General features: G+C 43.6%; 1 protein-coding gene across 2 annotated transcripts in view; it reads right to left on the bottom strand.

Annotated features, from left to right (window-relative positions):
* Window positions 1-876: 876 nt before the first annotated feature.
* The window catches only part of EMB2766 (structural constituent of nuclear pore), a 52,802-nt gene continuing 32,329 nt past the window's right edge, over window positions 877-21,349 (bottom strand). The window contains exons 8-9 of one of the 2 annotated variants that reach the window (XM_087382508.1): window positions 15,604-15,702; window positions 877-1,175 (exon numbers count right to left, since the gene is read on the bottom strand). In XM_087382508.1, the coding sequence (XP_087238634.1) occupies window positions 1,083-1,175; window positions 15,604-15,702 (192 nt within the window). In that variant the 3' untranslated portion in view covers window positions 877-1,082. The remainder of the gene's footprint in view (window positions 1,176-15,603; window positions 15,703-21,349) is intronic. The other variant, XM_087382507.1, reaches the window with a different exon arrangement.

Below are 21,349 nucleotides of genomic sequence, written 5' to 3'. Positions count from 1 at the left end.
AATGACGATTAAGAATAGGTTTCTGATCCGTCGTGTAGACGATATCTTGGATAGACTAAAAAAGGCCACAATCTTTAGTCGCATTGATTTGAAAAGCGGGTACCATCAGATAAGAATCCATCCTCGAGATGTTCGTAAGACAGCTTTTCAGACATGAGTTCTTGGTGATCCCGTTTGGGTCAACCAACACACCAACCACTTTCAATTGCACGATGGACATGATTTTCAGACCATACAAACATTTCACAGGTGCTTTCTTTGATGACATCTTGGTCTTTCCAAAGATAGAAGAACATAAGGAGCACTTGGCCACCGTGTTCCAAGAACTTCGAAATCACAAGCTTTTTATCAAAGGCAAGAAGGGCGAGTTTTTCCTTAATGAGATCACTATCTCGGGCATATTATCCCTAAAGAAGGGATTCGGATGGATCCCACAAAGATAAGAGCTAGGAATGGCCAGAGCTTACCTCAGTACATGAAGTACGTAGCTTCCTCAAGCTTTGCTCCTATTACAAACACTATATCAGACATTTTGCTGATAGAGCAGCCACGTTGCATGAATCTGTAATCTTCAGATGGGGAGAACAAAGGACAACTTTCAACACTCATAGAAAAATTATCCAAACAAATTCTCGTTCTTCCAGATCTACACAAACAATCCAATGTGGACTATGATGCATTTGGGAAGTGTGTAGGAGCTGCCCTTCGTCATAAAGGTCGAGTCATAGCTTATGAGAGTCGAAGGCTGCGTTGCGGCAAGATAAAAGGTAATGGTTGTTTTGGCTCTAAAGGTAGCTACTGTGAAAATAGTAGCAGCATAAGAATTGCACATTTCATAGTAAATTCAAAATTATTTCCTATGAGACCTCAGACAGTCCTATACAATTTCCAAAATTGATTTGAAACATCAACGCATGTTGTTCAAAAGGATGAGCATGATTCATCCGTTGTACGAGTGTGTCTCATTTTACAAAGAGCTAGGCCTTTGCCCTGCTCCATCTCATTTTATGATCAAAGTTTGCAATACATCCCTGAAACCCAGATACCATGAACTGATTTTCTTCATTAAGAGAGTAAAACCTTCAAGCTCCACGGAACCTTGAGCTAACCCAAGGCTTATCCACTGCTGCACCATGATCCATCAGTTTGTGTATTCTTGAGGACAGCTCTTCTGCCTGGCACAGAAACAGTACAAAGCTCAGTCACTCAACAAAAGCAAATATGCAAACAGATGTTTATGTGCAACATGTGGGCGCGTGAGGTGAAGTGGTAAAGGTGAATCAAGTCTCCCAGTGATGGGCTCATTTATGTGTGTGTGTTGTGTGCAGGTGCTGAGAAAGCTCAAGATTCCCTTGAAAAGAGTTTTCTAGATTGAATTATGTGGATGGGATGACAAAAGTGCATCGTTCCTAGTTTTGTTTTCATCAATGTGCTTCAGGCTTGATCACGTAGTTATAGTACAACACAACACTTGGAGCAGCCAGCAAAACGGCCCAGCAGTTAGATCTAAGAGACTCTAAATTGCAGGAATGACTAGAGTGTCACAGTATTTATCCCAAGAAATAAAGAGAACTATTTTGTTTTGATTCCGTTAAAAGAGATTTGACTTTGGTCAACCAGAGAAAGTTTCTATTTCATTGCTTGCATTTGTTTATATGCATAGTGGGGACTTTCCCACAAAGGACTAGGATTAGTCCAGAGACTAGAATCCATGCGTTGGCCAACCAATAATGGGTGAAATGTGTCAGATATTTTTTTGTTTGTGACAGGACTCTAGAGAATGCAAAAATTCCCACTTTTTTAAGGGAAGAGGCATAGGCACAAAAGGGGAAGGGAAAGCCGAGGGGTGTTTGGGGAGGGGGGGGCGCTGGCTTCTGGCCCCTAGTGTATGTGCGCTCCTCTCCTTCTCTCCACCTCAAATTCCAAGAAGTCAATATTGGTTTGAACCTGAAGTTCGAGTAAATTTGAGAAATTGTAAGCAATGGAGTTCCAGTGGTATCAAAGCCAAGATTCCATCCTGGGACCTATGGGTTATGAACCCACCACGCTTCGATCCCTCGGGCGCTCCGGTAGCGACTCTCCTAGAATAGACTCTATAAAACAAGCTTTAAGGGACTCAAGAAACTGAAAAACTTCTTTTTCCAAGGGATTGATTCAACTTCTGGATCATTTTCTTTATCTCGATGGAAATCATATATGCAGACATGGCAAACCGAAACATTAGATACAACAGGAATTGTCTTTCCATGGCAAAAATCTTGTGCTGCTTGTTTTTATGGGTAAAAACACACATCATAAGATGTACTCCCTTTCTATTAAAGCACGGAATCGTTGGGATATGTGTAATCAAGGGCTTGCTAGGTGCATGTGTGCATCCACTAGCAGCCATATGGTTGTGTGTGTGTGTGTGTGTGTGTGTGTGTGTGTGTGTGTGTGTAGAAGAGGCACACTTAGGGCCATAGGCCACGACGGAGGTGGTGAAGCAGTGCAAGGTCCCCCACATGGGGTGATACCTATGATTGTGGAGTTCCTATGATTTAGAAGCTACCTCCTTTGATGTAGGAGAGGTGCCATTGTTTTAGGACACCCTCTCTCCATTTCTATAAAAGAGGGACTTCCCTCTCAAATCAATAGAACACCCATTTCAATATCTTATGTGTTCTCTCCTCTTGCCATAATGCATCTATTCTCCCCCACGTTCCAACATGTGGTATGAGAGCTATGATCCTCCTTGACCTTTTAGACTCATAGGCTGCCACATCATCATCTTCTTCAACCTTCTTCCATCTCTCTCCCATTTTTCCCAATTCTGCTCGAATCTTGCAGCATCAAATTCTCCAGATCTAGCCGTTAACTTTTAAAATGCTTCCGGCTGCAGCTTCGCCACACTAGGGCGCACCTCTTCACCGTTGGGATTGACAGAATTTTACTCTGAGCTGCCGTGCCGCTTCGTTCTTTGTTCGCCAATCTTGCTCAAAATTCCGCCTAGTGGGAGACAATTTCGTAAAACCCTCTTAGTCATAGTTAGGCGACCTTATTAGCTACTTGCTGTTCAAGTTTGAGCCCATTTGGTCAATAGATGGAGGAAAAATCAGAGAAAAACCAGTCAACTTTCAAGCTTCTGCCCCAGGAAATGCCGCGCAAAATTTCGCCATGCCTCTTTGGTAAAAGTAGTCCTCATTAAGAGCTTCATTCCCATGCCAAAAGCCCCTTGAATGGTTCTTCCTTCAGCTTCAATTGCACCCTCCAACTTCAGACTGTTCAATTTGGGGGTAACAGTGATATTTGCTTCTAATATGAACCAAGAGCTTCATTCCCATGCCAAACGCCCCTTAAATGGTTCTTCCTTCAGCTTCAATTGCACCCTGCAACTTCAGACTGTTCAATTTGGGGGTAACAGTGATATTTGCTTCTAATATGAACCATTGAATATGGTTAAATGCTAGAAAGTTTAATTATTATCTCTGTTATCTTTGGGCTTTTGGATGTTTGATCATTGGAAGTGATCTTAGGCATTTTTCAGTCTTATCTTTGGAGCACTGTCCTGCGGTTTGACAGTTTTGTTAAATGCTCATGATGCATTTATGATATATTTTGAATTGAATATGTTTGAATGCTATTTTGTAAGAGTATAGACACTGCCCTTGAATAATATATCAAGTGGTAAGACCTACTCAAGATCATGTCTTCACAAGGTGAAGGAGTTGCCCAAAGGTACTTACTTGTTCATAGTGACATATATAGAAGATCATCACTTTTCATTGGGTGCTCTACCCTGGCCTTGATGTCTAAAAAGATTGGAAGTGATGAGCTTGGATGTGATATGATCAAGATGATATGTTGTGATACCAAGATAAAGCTTGGACACTTCAAGAAGATTATGGAGAACAAGAAGTTCACCATCATAAAAAAAGGGATATGGAATGTGGTAAATGGGAAAGAAAAGAAGCCAAGGGAAGTACAATGGACAGTCCAATATGAAAAGACCCTTGCTATCATAGCATTGGGACTTAGTGACTCATACATTCATCACATTGATGGGTGTGAGACTTCACATGAAGTTTGGGTGCAACTTGAAAAGCTATTTAGTGCACGAGTTTTACTCAAAAGTCTTCTAGATGAAGATTATAGCAACACTTTTACATCCAACTTGGTGGATATTGAAGCTTCTCTTTTGGAAGAAGAGAAAAGAGAGAAATGGATTCTACTACAACTCCAAAGAGAATGAAGAATATCATGTGAAGAAGAGCTACATCAACAACAAAGCAAATCTTGCTGAAGGAAGAACTATATCAACAAATAAAGAATCAAATTTTGTGGTAGATTGGACTTTCCAGAGTCCAACATATTGAACTTTAGTCACCACTTGGTCATGTAGTCAATTTTTGAGGTTCTCTGCCTGCAATAGTACTCCAAAAGGAATGTCTTGGTTATGTTTTTCCTTGTAGTCTTTTTGCAAATCACCTCTGGTCACCATATGATGTAGGCCATGTGATATGTGTTTGCCCCCTTGATACCTTTGCAAACATGAGAAACTAGGTCCACACAAAGGCCTAATATTAATCCTTGTACATACAAGGGAGAGAACCATTTGGGGGGGGTTATCCCATTTTTGTAAACCTTGACCCTTGGGCACCTTTGCTAGCATGAGATCCTCCTAAATTTCATGCATGGGTTTTTTACTTTTTCACTCTGCGAGGGATTCGCTGGTTGTATAGTCCCCCCACCTAGATCCCCTAGGCAGTGAGCTAGGTTCCTTTGGATCATGCCGGCTTTTCTTCTTTCAGCCTTTTTTCAGTTTTTCCATACTCAGCACCTTCAGGGCTGCTGTTTTCTATGAAGTCTTTCAAGCATTAATAGAAGGTTCCTTTCTTTGCCCAAAAAAAAAAGAATAAGCCTAACCTTAGTTAGGGAGAATTGGTTAACTACGGTTGACCAAAGAACCACATAGCTGACCACGATTAGAAAGCGTTGACTTTTGTCAACGAGGCTTGGCTTCAGACAAGGAGGATTGACTTCATCCAACCAAGTTATTCCGATTCCGGTCGAAGAGATTTGAATATAATTAAACCAGCCTGGACTTTGGTCAAAGCCCTTTAATTACAATCAAAGAGGGTTGACCTTGGTCAACAAGAGAATTAATTGTATATGTGCACATGTTTGCTTGGTGGGGACGCCCACAAAAGACCTAACGCATTACTTTTGCATGCAAAAGCTAACATTTAATGGGTACCTTGGTGGTGTATTTCATTAAATGGTTGCAAGTATCAAGAAGGGCTAAAATGTCCTAATTTGAAGGAGCTAGAGAAGGACTTCTCCAAAGCAAGTGACCATCGGTGTTGGAAGACCCCAGTAGACTCTACCCATAGACATGGGTTTAGAAGTAGGCTAAGAATTAGATGCTTGGCATGTTGCCAACTATGGAGACTAGATCTCCTTTGTAATCTGAATTACTCACAGTTTGTAACAGCAGCCTGTGAGCTGAGAACTCTTGTACTCTCTTTTACTGAAATAAAATACCTTGGGGGAGTTTAGCTTGCTTGGGTTATGGGCCCTAATGCTGTGCAAAGAGAGGAAGTGAGAGAAATTAAGAGAAAGAGAAAAAGCAAAAGAGAGCGCTCAGTTTTGCAGAGAAAATCAATCGCCAGGCAGCGTGAGTGTGATTGCGTGAAGAACTACAATGCAGGCACAATTCCTTGAAGATTGCAGGACATATGACCCTAAGCCCGATTTTCATACATGACAAAAACAACATGAGGATGGATACGGTAAGGTACCTATAGATCACTAATCAAAGACCCCTTCTACATGAGGGAGGAGCGACCTAGCGGCCAGTTACATGACCCTCAGCCCAATTAACATACACGTCAAACCAGCATGAGGACAAATACCAGCCAAGTAGCAGACGCTCCATTGGGGGCACTCTCGTCCCATCATCACAGTGCTCGAGAGACTCCACGACTCCCATTGACACAAACTGTTCTCCCATGCCCACGAGCAAGTACTATAGAGCAAATCAATGGGCGACAGCTGCAACTCTTGGACAAATTTCTAAGGGGCACTTTTCCCTCACTAGAAGTTTTTCCCCCTAACCACAGTTAGTGGGTTAGTGTGGTTTTGTCACTTGAACAAAACCACCTCCACACTTGTAGCTCTTTAATCTTATCTTTTCCAGCTTTGACGTTTTGCTCTCTGCTCTCTTGCATTCTCTCTTGCTCCCATTTCAACATTTGGTATCAGAGCAGCTAAGCTCCCGCCTTCAACTTCAGTTTTCTTGCCCAAGCTCCCGGTTCAGCCATAGTACAGCTGTCGTACAGACGTACCGCCCACACGTGCAAAGCGGTGCATCAGTCTGCTCATCCGTACTGCGTCAGCCCATACCAGTCTGCTGCCTATCTGTACATCATACGGATTTCCGTACCAATCTGCAAGCGACATACCAGTTTGCAACTCCGTAGTACAGGCATCTGTATACTGTTTCGCCATACCTGCACCAACAATCAACCATCATTCCGTACAACTCACAATCCGTACATTGCCTCGTCCGTACAGCTAAGCTCCTCTGACGCGTCCGTACTGTGTACGGCTTCCGTACTTGCACTGTTGTCAGCGCCATACATCATACCAACTGTACGGACAACATTCCGTACAGGTCTTCAATACCTGCAGGGTGTGTCTTCCGTACATTGCACGCAACTCCAATCATGTCAGGCATACAAGCTTCCGTACCAGCATCAATGTACATCCGTACAAGCAGTCCGTACTACTTGTTTTGACATCTGCAAGCCTCGACCTGTTTTGGAGCTGTTTGCTGCAGGCTCGACTTGTTTTGGAGCTGTTTGCTGCAGCCTCGACCTGTTTTGGATTTGCTGCAAGCCTTGACTTGTTTTGGAGCTGTATTGCAAAGTGCATTGCAATTGCCTTGCACTTCAGTTTGCATTCCAGGTGAAATTTGATGCCATTCTAGCAAGAAATTGCTACAGATTTTTGAGGCATTTTGTGTTCGTAGGCAGACATTGCAGTTAGTTTGCAGCATTTGCTACAAAATTTGGGCCTTTTGCAAGCAAAGTGCAATTTTAGTAACATTTGGGGCTTTTAGTCAATTTGCCCTCTTTCAGTTGCAATTTCTTGTAGGAATTTGGGGCTTTTGCATTTTGGATGCAATTTGGCAGTGGACAGATAATTTGGGAGTTTTGCATGCAATTTTGGACTCACTTTGAGTCACATTGAAAACATTTGCCAATTTTTGCAGACAGAATTTGCAGATATCGGGCATTTGCAGAGCATTTTGGTGCATTTTCACTTTTTGATAGTCTGTGACAGCAAGTTCAGCTTTTTTGCAGACTTTGGTTGTGCATCTTTCATCCCAAGAACGGATTTCACTTGTTAGGCTTGCTGCAATTTTAGTGTTGTCTAGCAGATATAGCTCAAAACAACCCCAATGAGGTTTTTGGTGTCCTCACTCAGGAGGATAAGTTGGATGGCACTAACTACTCCTTATGGAGTTTTATGGTTTGCAACATCTTAGTTGGCAAACATCTATGGGATTATGTCAACGGAGATGAGACAAGACCAGAAACTGTGGTTGCACCTCGAACTCCTCCACAACAAGGTGGAGGACGTGGTAGAGGTCAAGGTGAAGGACAAATGAGAGATCTATCTCACACACAAATGGATGAGAGTGATTCCATAAATGCTCACCTCACGAAGCTTCAGGATTTGAGGGAACAATTGCTGCATATAGATGAGATCATTCTTGATTCAGAGATGATTACCACCACTCTGAATTCTCTTCCTGAGTCATATCTCAGTTTTCATACCTCGCTGAATTTGTCATTGAGGGGGGGTGCCAATCCTCTCTCTTTTCACGAGTTGGTAGGACTCTTGTGATAGGAAGAGCAAACTAGGAAGAACATGGCCACAAGGGCTGGCGAGCATGCCATGCTTTTAAAATTCAAGCCCTAAGGGAGAGGGTAGCAAAAGCAACATGCAAATCAGCCTACACATCAGCATAAAGATGATTCCGGACAGCCCTCTTACAAGGCTAAAGGTGATGCAGAGAAGCCAAAGATGAAGGGTATTTGTCACTACTGGAAGCCGGGTCAATAGATTGGCGATTGCAAGAAGAGAATAGCAAAGGAAAAGAAAAAGGATTCGGGTATGGCTGTCTCAGATGCATCAACCCCTAATGCATATGAAGGAGCAAATGTTACAACCAACTTTGTGGAAGAGGATTATGCCTTTTTGTCTTGCATTTCAGATTTTCAAGTGGCTGGTCTAGGTACAACAGCCACTCTTGAGGATGACTCCTATGCTTTCCTAAATTGCAGCTATGACCCTTCGAAGGATGCATGTACTTTTAGTATCAATGAGACATTGAACACATGGTATTTGTAGCAACAAGGACACCAAAACCTCATGGAGTAAATCATGAAAGCTTTGTTGGACCTCAGTGCAAACAATTCTTCTTATTCAGGGTGTAAAGTGGGTGATATTATACTTACCTCCACAGATGGCACAGATTTCAGAATTTCAAATGTTCTTTATGTGCCTGGTACCAAGAAGAATTTACTTTCAGTGTCCTCGCTCAATCGAGAAGGATTTCAGGTCATCTTTGATGATGCTAAGTGTGCAATCCGAGACAAAGAAAATCATTATGCTTTGATGTTGTTTGGCACTTTATATCGGGGTCTTTTTCAACTTGATGTTTATGAGAAAAGATCCAATCTTTCACTTGCAATAAGCACTCCCACCACTGCCATGCAGAATGCGGAGTTATGGCATGCCAGATATGGACACATGAGCTATGGCAGCTTGATGACACTTCAAAAGCATGCTATGGATGATGCATTGCCTCCTTTGGAGTCACCTCCTCCTCATGCCTGTGAAGGATGCATCCTCGGTAAGATGCATAGATTTCCCTTTAAAAAGGATGGTGCAGTACGACCTTCTCGCAAATTACAGCTCGTACATAGTGATGTATGTGGTGCAATGAGGACACCTGCTTTTGGTGATTATCTGTAATATGTCACTTCCAATTCGACGTACGGAACGTTTTGTACGTTCCGTACGGTCCCATACAGTCGCCTGTTTTTTAGGATTTCGGTCGATTAGGGTTTTCGTTTTTGGACCGTTTTCTGCCCCTTTTTTACCATTAGGGCCAGCCTCTCCTCCAAACCTGCATATATACCCCTCTTACCCCTCCCCCTCTCCACCAAGCACTCTTGCCTCTCCATCTCCCTAGCCATCAAGCAGCCCGCTGCCAACCTCTCCATCTCCCTCTCCCTTCCTCTCCCTCTCCCTCTCTCCTCTCTCCTCTCCATCTCCATCTCCATCTCCATCTCCATCTCCCTCTTTCTCTCCCTCTCCCCCTCCCTCTCCATCAAGCTCCCTCTTCATCCCCCTCCTCCATCACTTCTCCATCTCCATTAAGTCATGGACATGTTTGTGTTTCAACTTACTCTAAAACTCTAAAATATCCCTCTCTTTTTTTTGTATCGAACGTACCATCAAACGTATACCTAAGATTTTTTAGTTCGTTTAGTACCGCACTAATATCAAACAACAAGCATCGAACGTGATCGTACGTGTCAACCATGGTCACATTTATAGATGACCACAAATTATACTTGGTTCTATGGCTTGAAGAAAGAATTAGATGTGTTTATGCATGTCAAACACTTTGTGGCCATGGTTGAAAATGAGACAAGACTCAAGGTGCAGACACTTCGCACTGACACAGGGGGGGAGTATAGGTCTCATGAATTTGAGGCATTTTTTAAGGAGAAAGGCATCACATATCACCTTACAGCGAGGCTTACCCCTCAGCAAAATGACAAAGCTGAGCGAAAAAATCAAACTCTCATGGAGATGGATAGATGCATGCTCACAAGCAAGAAGTTGCCTTACAAATTTTGGCTCGACGACCTCATGTGTGCCAATCATGTTTTGAATCGGACCCCCACAAAGGCTTTGAAGACAATCACTCCCTATGAGGCTTGGCATGGGAGAAAGCCTTCAGTGGATCACTTTCGTGTTTTTGGATGTGTAGCATATGCCCACGTGCCTGTGGAGTTTCGACATAAGTTGTCAGGTAAGGCACTAAAGTGTATCCTTGTTGGGTATAGTGCACAAAGCAAAGGCTATCGTCTCTACAATCCTGCTACACGTGAGATTTTTATGAGTAGAGATGTAATTATTTCACAGAATTCGGCTCATACACATGCTAAATTCACTATTCTAGCTTCTTCAAATGATGTTTTTGAGGGGTTGCTTCCTATTGCTTTTGGTTCTCAAGCTGGGGCTCATGCTGAAAATCAGCATTTACAGCAGCCTCCACCTGCTCCACATGCCTCGATTCAGCCACATGCTAATTTTGTTCCTCCACAGGCAGTGGATGATGTTGTCAGGTAGGAAATTCAAGAGATACAAGCAGCAAAAACAGTTTTGAACTGGTTGCTACAGACTCTCAGGAAGACTCTTAAGGCACCTTTCCCTGGCAGGACTCGTAGTGCAGCAAGGCAGCTTATGCACGTACTCTTCTTGATGAAGAAGAACCTGAAACTTTCGAAGAAGCCGAGGATAATGTAAACTGGATGAATGCCATGCACAATGAATTGCAGTCCATTGAGAAAAATCAGACTTGGGATGTTGTGGATATACCACCAAGAAAACATGCCATTGGTACCAAATGGGTTTCCAAAGTGAAAAGAAAGCCAGATGGGTCTGTTAATAGAGGTACAAGGCACGACTGCTGCCAAAGGCTATGCTCAGAAAAAGGGCATAGATTATGAGGATCCTTTTGTTCCTACATCCCGGATGACCACCATCAGATCAGTCATTGCCATGGCTGCAACTTTTGTTTGGAATGTCCATCAGTTGGACATAAAAACAGCTTTCCGTAATGGGGACTTGCAGGAAGAGGTTTATGTCAAACAACCTCCTGGCTTTGAACTTTCGGGCAATGCACTTCAAGTTTGCAAGCTGAATAAAGCTTTATATGGGCTGAAACTGTTGGGATATCTCAAGGTACATGCCCCAGGCACACCTTGGTTTCTATGTGTGTGTGCTAGAGGCACAATTAGGTGCCCATCAGCACTGTTAGGTGGTAGATGCCACATAGGATGATTGAGAGATTCTAGGAGCTGATTGAGGAGATGATTGTGGAGCTTAGAGGTCATCAGTGATGTCAGTGATCATGTAAGAGGTGCCTACATATGGACCTCACCTTTCTTCATTCCATAATCAAGCATTCTCATTTTGTGTTCACTTCATGCTTTCCCTTTAGTTCCTCAACATGGTATCAGAGCACTATGATCCTCCTTGAGCCCATTTGTGCCACATCATCTTCTTCTTCTCCATCTTCTTCTTCTTCTTCATCTTCACCATTTCTTCCCAAGACTTGTTAGAGCTTGTTCTCCCTCGTTTTTCCGCCATTCTCCAAATCCTCTGAACTGGAGATACCCTTCGTATGGGCGAACTTTCACCTGCAAGGAATTGAAAAAACATCGTCGCTGCTAGTCGCCATTCCCCGAAGATCGTCAAAACTCCCTTCTGCGTATTCTCTGTTTCTCCTCCACCTTTCTCTAATTCCTTTTAGGGGAAGCTTCTCCATACCTTGGACTATCTTGTGTTGAAATTTGAGCAACAATGATTGCATATTCGAGGAGAAAACGCAGAAAAACCAGTTGATCTTCAAGCTGCTAACTATGGCGACGTGACGCGGCATTTCGCCCTTCCTCCTCAGTGGCTCTTCTCTGGTATATGAGCTTTGTTTCTACCTAGAAAGTCCTATTTTCTTTGCTCTGAAGAAGGAGATACAAGACCTCCAAGTTCAGGCCTCTGTTTTGGACAGTTTTGACAAGGTTGTGAGTTTAATGCTACATTAGATGCTACTTTAGCATTTCTGATGTTTTAAAGTGATGAATAGCTTCAGTACAACTATGGCTACAGCTTTGCTTTAAGTTGCTACCTGGATTTGCTTGGAATGCTTTCATTTAGCCACCTCTATGAAGCATGCAAGTGAAAACATAATTTCCATTATATTTTGTAGTATGGAATTTGGTTGCAAGCCTTTGCTATTCTAAATGCTTGTATTTTGAAGCTCTTTAACTCTTTCTAGCCTTGTAAGAGAGTAGACACTGCCCATTCTGGGTTAGACCCTCTCATGGCTACTATCTTGAATATGGATAAGTTCAATGGTAAAGGCTTTCACACATGGCAGATGAAGGTTAAGTTTGCATTGATGAGGGAAAACCTCTGGGGCTTGTCAAACCGGCTTCAACTTCTTCTTCAACAGCCTCTAATGCTGGAGAATCCTCAGCTCCGACACACCCGGCAAGAGATCCTGCTAGAGAGGAGAAAGCCTATGGCATCATTGCTCTTGCCTTAGGAGATGACTATATTCATCACATCTCTAACTTAGAGTCTCCTTCACAAGCTTGGCAGAAGCTTGACATTATTTTTGGTGCTAGCTCTCACATCTCAAAATTGTCACTTAAGATTGCTTTCTTTGAATTGAAGATGGTTAGTGGCACTCCTCTGGCTGCCCATGTCAATCTTATGCGGAGTCTCATGACTCAACTTGCTTCTATCAACTCTCCAATCACTACAGATGATGCAATGGAAGTATTGCTCAAAAGTATGCCTGAAGATTATGATCATGTTGTTACCACTTTGAAAAATCTTCCTACTCCTAGTCTTGAAGGTCTTATTTCTGCTCTTCAAGAAGAAGAAAGGCACATGGAACTCCGGAGAGGCAATGACACAGAATACCAGAGAGGCAATGACACAGCCTATGCCATAAAATTTCAAAAGGGCAAGTTTTCACCTTGCAAACATTGTGGGAAGACTAATCACCTCTCAAAATACTGCTTCAAGATCAATCCATGCAAACACTGTGGCAAAAACAATCACCATGAAAAGTATTGTAGAGCCAAAAAGGAAGCAACTACAAAGTCAGAAACTGCCAATCTACTTTCATTTGATGAGTCTCCACATGATGAAGATTATGCTTTTTGAACCATCTCCATATATGCTCCAGATCTCTCTTTTTATGTTGAGTCAAGGTACTCAGCCTGGATAGTCCTCCAAAATGAATGAAATAAACTATTGTGTTCTTTGTAAACACCTCTGGTCACCATATGATGTAGGCCATGTGTATGTGTTTTGCTCCATGGTACCTCCTGCAGACATTGTGTGCATGTACATGCAGGGGAGATAACCATTGGAAGGTCTTATGTATCCCTTTTGTTTACCTCACACCCTTGGGAACCCTTTGCTAGCATGAGATCCTAGCCATAGATTAATCCTTGACCACCATGAGATGGCATGAGAAACTATGAGACTAGATGAATCCTTGACATAGCCTGAGGCATTCCCTTGAGGGGGGGTTCGTTGGGATATCTCAAGGTGTATGCCCCAAGCACACCTTGGTTTCTATGTGTGTGTGCTAGAGGCACAGTTAGGTGCCCATAAGCACTGTTAGGTGGTAGATGCCACATAGGATGATTGAGAGATTCTAGGAGCTGATTGAGGAGATGATTGTGGAGCTCACAGGTCATCAGTGATGTCAGTGATCATGTAAGAGGTGCCTACATATGGACCTCACCTTTCTTCATTCCATAATCAAGCATTCTTATTTTGTATTCACTTCATGCTTTCCCTTTAGTTCCTCAACAGAAACAAGCCCCACGTGCATGGTATGCCAAGATTGATGCCAACTTGGCAAGTAAGGGGTTACACAATAGTCCCACTGAAAGCACCCTCTACATCAAGAAGATATTTTGGTCATCATTCTTTATGTAGATGACATGCTGCTCATAGGGTCAAATGAGAAAATAATTGCAGATTTCAAGGCTGAATTGAAAGCTGAATTTGCAATGACAAATTTGGGCATGTTAAATTTCTATTAGGAGATCCAGTTCATACAAGACAATCGTGGCATTGTTATGTCTAAATCCAAGTATGTGCAAAAGCTTTTGGATAGGTTCAACATGCAAGATTGGAAGCCTACAGCCACTCCCATGGAGCCAGGGCTGAAGCTTACTATGTATGATGCAGGTGAATCAGTGAAAGCCACACTTTACAACCAGGCTATTGGATGCCTCATTTATTTGTGCAATACACGACCCGATATTCAGTATGCAGTATCTCAAGTCACCAAGTATATACACAGCCCAAAGACAACACATTGGCAGGCTGTAAAACGCATCTTCCGTTACTTTAAGGCACAAAGCCTTATGGCTTGATGTTTCCCAAGGGGGGTGACTTGCATATGCATGCTTATAGTGACTCAGATTGGGCTGGAGACTATGACATTAGGTAGTCCACAAGTGGTAATTGTTTCTTTTTGGCAAAGCTTGCATTTCTGGGCTGAGCAAGAAACAATCTATTGTGGCTACTTCCTCATGTGAAGCTAAGTACAGGGCAGCTTTCACAGCGACAGTTGAATGTGCTTGGCAGCGTCATTTGTTTTGTTGATCTTCATCTCTTATTGGAGAGCACATTGAGGTTCATTATCATTATGTCAAAGACAAGTTGCATGCATCAGTATGATCTATGTGTCAACACATGACAATGTTGCAGACATCTTCACCAAAGCACTTCCACGTGAGAAGTTTGAGGCATTTCGCACTCCCCTAAACTTATATCCTTTTGGTGATTGATCATTTCCTTGTACATCATCACATTGGCACTACAGGGGGGTGTTAGAATTATTGGCATATTCTAGGCAGTAACCAATGTAATCCATAAGTGAGTTAGGGACACTTTTCCCTCATTAGAGGTTTTTCCCCCTAACCACAATTAGTGGGTTAGTGTGGTTTTGTCACTTACACAAAACCACCTCCACACTTGTAGTTCTTTAATCTTATCTATTCCAGCTTTGACGTTTTGCTATCTGCTCTCTTGCATCCTCTCTTGCTCTCATTTCAACAAAGACCACGCACGATACAGAGGCTTACCCGAGAACGTACAATGGAGGTCTGGCCTGTCTCAGCTCTTCTTAGAGGGAACCACCATCAGGTGTCACTTTTGATATGGCTCACCAGATATAGAGATCACGAAGACCACACCACCACCGTAGCGAGAGATGCTTATAGACCCTTTGGTCTTTCGTAGACGTTACTAAATTTTCTTTCTTTCTTTCATAGGCCCGCAAGCCCACCCAAGATGTAAACACCTCTCTCTCTCTCTCTCTCTCTCTCTCTCTTCATTCAGTTCTAAAAATTCTCTCTTGGAGTGGTTTTTCCACGAATACGGCATGGACTCACAGCTACAAAGCTTGAGATATAGATGGAGTTTTATTAACAGTTGAATAAGTTCCAGGTTTACAGCAGAAATGATGAAGGGATGGTGAACACATATGTAGATAAAATAAAATCCAGGACTAGCCATTAGAAACAAGCGTTGTACGGAAAGCTTTCGAACAATTGGAAACGCAAATAAATGCATTTAACTCAACTTCCGCTCCACTATATAGAAAAAAACAGAGGCACCGTAGCTTGCTTGCTGCTTTGGAGTCTAGATTCATTAATCACTATTCACATACAACCCTTGCCCGCGACAAATCGATATAAGAGCAATTAATAAGAAAAACATTACCTTCTCATCAATCCAAACCAGTGAGCTTAGTTGATTGTTTAAAATCCGCACTACCACATCAATCGGGCTACCACCATCAGTCAAGCCCAAATCTCCCATCTACAATCCACACCATGATGTTAAAGTGGATACCAGCAATCTGTAACCTTGATAAATCAAGAATGACAACGGTTCTTTAAAAATTACCTAAATTTGATGCATGAAAATCCCAACTTTAGGTCATCATTTAAAACAAATCAAAGTTGCTACATCAAAAGACTAACAGCTTAATAAGCATCGTAGAATTGCATTACCCTTCTGCAAGGCCTTCAGCCTGTGCACCTGAGTGCCGCCACCAAGGAGCCATTTCCACTCCCTCATGCTTCTGCTCAGGTAACCCAACCTTGCCCACCTCTCCCGTGGGCACCCCAAGCTTGATTGTTTAATGTAGCCCTCCCTATTCCCCGATGACCAGCATTGTAGCTTCCTTCCCCTCTTTCCTTCTCTTCAAGCTAGCAGGCGGCAGCCTTTATTGGGCAAAAGGGTTAGGATATTCAGAATGTAATTACTTGGTTTGGACAAAGAGGCTCACATGGCAATGCCCTCACTAGCCACCGGATCTCCCTCTTCCCAAAGAACAAACAACAGGTGCAGAAGGCCATATTCTCTCTCCAGAATCGAGTATCGATGGGACGCATTGTTGGCCTTACCCCACCCACCCCCCACCCCCATGCGACAAAATGGTCTAAGCGAGCTAAGCCTTGGAAGGCGATCATATCTAGGACGTTACAATTTATGGGAGGGGGGTTTTTCTTGCTATAAAGAAGCTCCCTCGAGTTTGGATTGTTGTGCTTTTGCATTACCTATCGAAGGTCTGGAGGAGCCTAGGAGGGTGACTCGTGAATCAAGGACACAAGCCCTGGCTAGGTGTCTTTGTCCTCCCGCTGCCCTTGGCCATCTCTCCACTGGTTGTTATTACCCTTGTCACCCGCGCTCCCTCCAAAACGTGCAACCCCCGAGCCCCTCCTTTGAGCCTACACCACAAGCTCCGTTGCATCCTCTACACACACCCCGCCCCCAACGCACACTCACCCTGATCTCCCTTACAATCCAGCCCAGGCCTCATCAAGCTCTCCCTCTCACGGTTTGGCCTGAGCGTCCTCCATAGACTCGGTTCCCCCCTTTCTAGCTTCTACCACGCAAGCCCCATCCAGGAAAACCACTCTCATGGGAGGTCTAGCACATTAGGCCTTAAAACTACACCGATATATCGGAGGAGGGCCCTCTCGCCATGGAGATTGTTGGGTAAGTATGATCAAGGGCTTGCTCTATGGTGCATGTGTGCATCTAGGGAGTCACATGTGTGTTTGTGTGTGTTGTAAAGACACATCAAGTGCTATGATGTGTCTAGTGTGTGACCTAAGTGATGATGTAAGACAAAGGCAATCCCACTGATGTAGGGATTGATTCCCACTGATGTAGGGGCTGATTGCCACTATGTAGGGAAGGTATTACCTTCTCCCCCTTTCTATAAGAGAGAGTCCTCTCTCTCACAATCATAATAGAGAACTATCATCTTTCTTTCATTGTGCTCTCACACCTCTTACAAGATGCATCTATTCTATCCTAGGGGATCCTACAAATGGTATCACAGCTTTAGGTTCTAGATCTAGCCTAGTCTAGCATTAGGTTCTAGATCTAGCCTAGTCTAGCATTAGATGCTATCTCTAGCATAAAACTACTAGTTTCTCAAAACTTCTTCATCTTCTCCATTTTCCTCCTCCTTCCCCAAATCTTTGAGAGCTCTGTTCTCTGCATTCAAGCGACCATTGCCCAAACCCTTTGAGCTGCAAACTCCTCACGTATGGGCGAACTTCCAGCTGCAAGCATTCAGAGAAATTTCGACTGTACGCGCAATGCCAACACTCACACTCTCTGACGAAATTTCGTGCAATGCCGCCCCAGTACTTACCTATCTGCAAATTCCTCTAAGCCCGTGCTGGACGACACTGAGGGCAGGCTGCTGCTGAAATCTGAGCTCATTTGGACAAGAGATGGAGGAGAGAACGACGAAAAACCAATCTATCTTCTCAAGCCTGGCTATGGCGACCTGGCGCAACATTGCGCCCCTCCTTGCTGGTAGCTCTTCTCTGGTATAAGGCCTTTCTTCCTGCATAAAAATCCCCTTGAATAGAGCTATGAGATGTGAGAATTGCACCCTCCAAGTTTTGGTCTCTGTTTTGGACAGTTTTGACAAGGTTGTGAGTTTGATGCTACATTAGATGCTACTTTAGCATTTCTGATGTTTTAAAGTGTTGAATAGCTTCAGTACAACTATGGCTACAGCTTTGCTTTAAGTTGCTACACCTGGATTTGCTTGGAATACTTTCATTTAGCCACCTCTATGAAGCATGCAAGTGGAAGAATCATTTCCATTATGTTTTGTAGTATGGAATTTGGTTACAAGTCTTTGCTACACTAAATGCTTGTACTTTGAAGGATTATTTTTTATTGCTCATATTTTCACTTGTAAGGCACTAGACACTGCCCTCGGGTAAGACCTTGCCATGGAAGCTAAGACCTTTTTGAGAAGTTGGATGGAACTAGTTTCCATACTTGGCAAACAAAAGCCAAGTTTATGCTTATGAAAAAGATATGGAATGTTGTGAATGGAAAAAAGTCTACAAAAGAAAAAGCTAAAGACAAGAAGGACTACTTCAACAACAAAGCAATTATGCCTGAAGGAAGAACTCCATCAGCAAATGAAGAAAATGAAGACTATGCTTTTTAGGCACTTTGTCGTTTTTGTTTATCATCACTTGGTCAAATTTTGAGGTTCTCTTCCTGGAGTAGTACTCCAAAAAGAATATGTTATGTAAATCACCTCTGGTCACCATATGATGTAGGCCATTTGATATGTGTTTTGACTATCCCATTTCTGTGAACCTCACACCCATGGGAACCCTTGCTACCATGAGATCCTAGCCATAGATTAATCCTTGACCACCATGAGATGGCTTGAGAAACTATGAGACTAGATGTATCCTTGACACTGCAAGAGGCAACCCCTTGAGGGGGGGTTTGTTGGGGTAAGTATGATCAAGGGCTTGCTCTATGGTGCATGTGTGCATCTAGGGGAGTCACATGTGTGTTTGTGTGTGTTGTAAAGGCACATCAAGTGCTATGATGTGTCTAGTGTGTGACCTAAGTGATGATGTAAGACAAAGGCAATCCCACTCATGTAGGGATTGATTCCCACTGATGTAGGGACTGATTGCCACTATGTAGGGAAGCTATTACCTTCTCCCCCTTTCTATAAGAGAGAGTCCTCTCTCTCACAATCATAATAGAGAACTATCATCTTTCTTTCATTGTGCTCTCACACCTCTTGCAAGATGCATCTATTCTATCCTACGGGATCCTACAAAGATCTCGATCCCTAACTTGTAGCCCTCGAGGAAGGCAGATCCATTGGAGCAAAGGGTAGCTTCTCCCACCTTTCTAGAGCCTCAACTTTAAGCTATGGGAGAGAAAAAGTGGAAAGCAGTTCTCTTTGGCGTTATGCTGAAGGTCCAAATGATGGAGATACTAGAGTGGTTGCAAAGAATGGGTCGAGAACTATGGCTAGCACATAGCCAGAGTGCCACCTTCCAAATTGCTTTTAGTAATAGGCATGGTTGTGGGTGCGCCATGAGACTAATCTATTTAGAAAGGAGTGAGAAGCTCAACCACGTGATGCATTGCCCTCTAAACCAATGAGTAGATAGGCTCAAAGTCTTGATCTCTATATTGATGTCTTGACCCTCAAGTTGGGTATAGAAGTAGTAATGCCTCTAGCACGATGCCATGCAAACCTAGACTATCCCCCTCCAAGCCTCTAGCAAAGTCCACTCGCTTTGAAGTGGCCACACACGCTTCCAATCATCAAAATGCCTTGCTTGCAAACCCCCATTGGATGCCCTGCACCCCTGCCATGGTCTGCCCTAATTGCGCCTTCTGCCAGGGCTTCCTTTTCAGCTCCACTCTTGTGCCTTCTTGCTGCTCCTTTGTCGCTTCCTGCCAAGCCAAATCCAAGGCATATTGCCCAGCCATCTTTCCTGTCCATCTGCTCCCTCGATGCAGCCTCTGAGGCTCGAGGTGGATCTCCTTATGTGCTGCCCACATGGCAGCCTTCCTGCTGTCCATGTGGCAGCCACTTCTCCTTTCTTTTCTAGTGAGTACATGCATGTTTTCCACAATTGGGCACCAACCGTAGCACCTCTTCCTATGACACAAACTGCAAAGAGCCCTTGTTGGACGGCCAATGGACATCCTTATGCTTCAAGAGCACATGTTTCCAGCCCAGATATTTGTAATCCAATGCGCTGTCTTCAGCAAGGGACCCAGATACATGGTTTGCAGCAATGGGTCGGGCTAAGGGGTTCACATAGGCCCTGGCCCAAGAGGTGTTTGACTAGGGTGAGCTCATTGCAAGACGTGCACGCCAAGCTCGAGGGAACCCCTAGCCACCATGCCTATTACAGCAAGGTGCCTGGAATAATATCTTACTAATTGCACCCCTGCTAACTACTAAGACTACTAACTAAGTGTGGAACCGTGGAATGTTGACTATAGATAGACACATTAATCTCTCTCTCCGTGGAATGTTGACTATAGATAGATACATAAATCTCTCTCTCTCTCTCTCTCTCTCTCTCTCTCTCTCTCTCTATATATATATATATATATATAGATAGATAGATAGATAGATAGAGAGAAAGAGAGATTGTGATAATGCATAAAAGACATCACATCATGAATCACAAGGATACCCCTTTGTAGAACTTCGGTCCCTCAATGAATAAGGCATACATCTTGGTCCTCACTGAAGGGCTATGCTGTGGCTATGGGGCTGTCCATGGCTGAGGCAAACCATAAACGCTCTCCGGGAATTGATCCCGTGGCAGGATGTGCATGAAGAGGTTAGGGCTTCTGTAGAACTTCTGTTGGCTGTACAGGACGCTGCTGCTGCTGTATGGGCCACTGGAACTGCTGCAGATGCTGCTGTGAAGAGATGGCTGAGGAAGCTGACTTCCAGGCTGCTGCAGAATGAGATCTCGCTGCAGCTGGAGCTGAATGGAGGCCTCTTTTTATAGCCCTGCTCACAAACTGGTCTGTAACTGCCATTCACAGACTGTTCTGTGACTGCTATTTTCACAGACTGGTCTGTGACTTTACAGACTGTATCTGAGCCCTATTGCTGTTTTGGGCCTGATCTATTCTGGGTTCTATAATTGGCGTACCCTGGCTGCTGCTGGCATACCCCATATATATTGCTGCTACACCTGTCCGTGGACTGCAGTGTGCCGCGGAGCTGCCAGCAAGGCCTCCATGCCATGGGGATGCATCTGTGACATCCTGCTGCAGCTGGAGATGAAGCTACTGATGGAGATGAATAAGGTCGTTTTATAGCCCTGAAGGCTCCTGTAACTGCCATCTCACAGACTGGCCTATAACTGCCATTCACAGACTGTTCTGTGACTGCTATTTTCAGAGACTGGTCTGTGAGTTTACAGACTGGATCTGAGCCTATAAAAGGCCCTGTTGCTGCTTTGGGCCTGACGTGTTCTGGGTCCTATTTATGGCATTCCCTCGATGAACCATTGCATTGAGAAAACAAGCAGCAAAGCAGGTATGGATACAAAGCACAGAAGTGCTAATGTAATCCAATGACCTTAGTACCACCAAAACCAAGCAGTGTGCAAGGACAAATAAAATGAAATTTGAG

The sequence above is a fragment of the Dipteris shenzhenensis genome, chromosome 12, assembly GCF_047967505.1.
Source record: "Dipteris shenzhenensis isolate YYH24624 ecotype China chromosome 12, Dip_SZ_1.0, whole genome shotgun sequence".
Classification (NCBI taxonomy): Eukaryota; Viridiplantae; Streptophyta; class Polypodiopsida; order Gleicheniales; family Dipteridaceae; genus Dipteris; species Dipteris shenzhenensis.
Note: the sequence above shows the minus strand (reverse complement) of the source record. Positions and strands in the feature narration are given on the sequence as shown.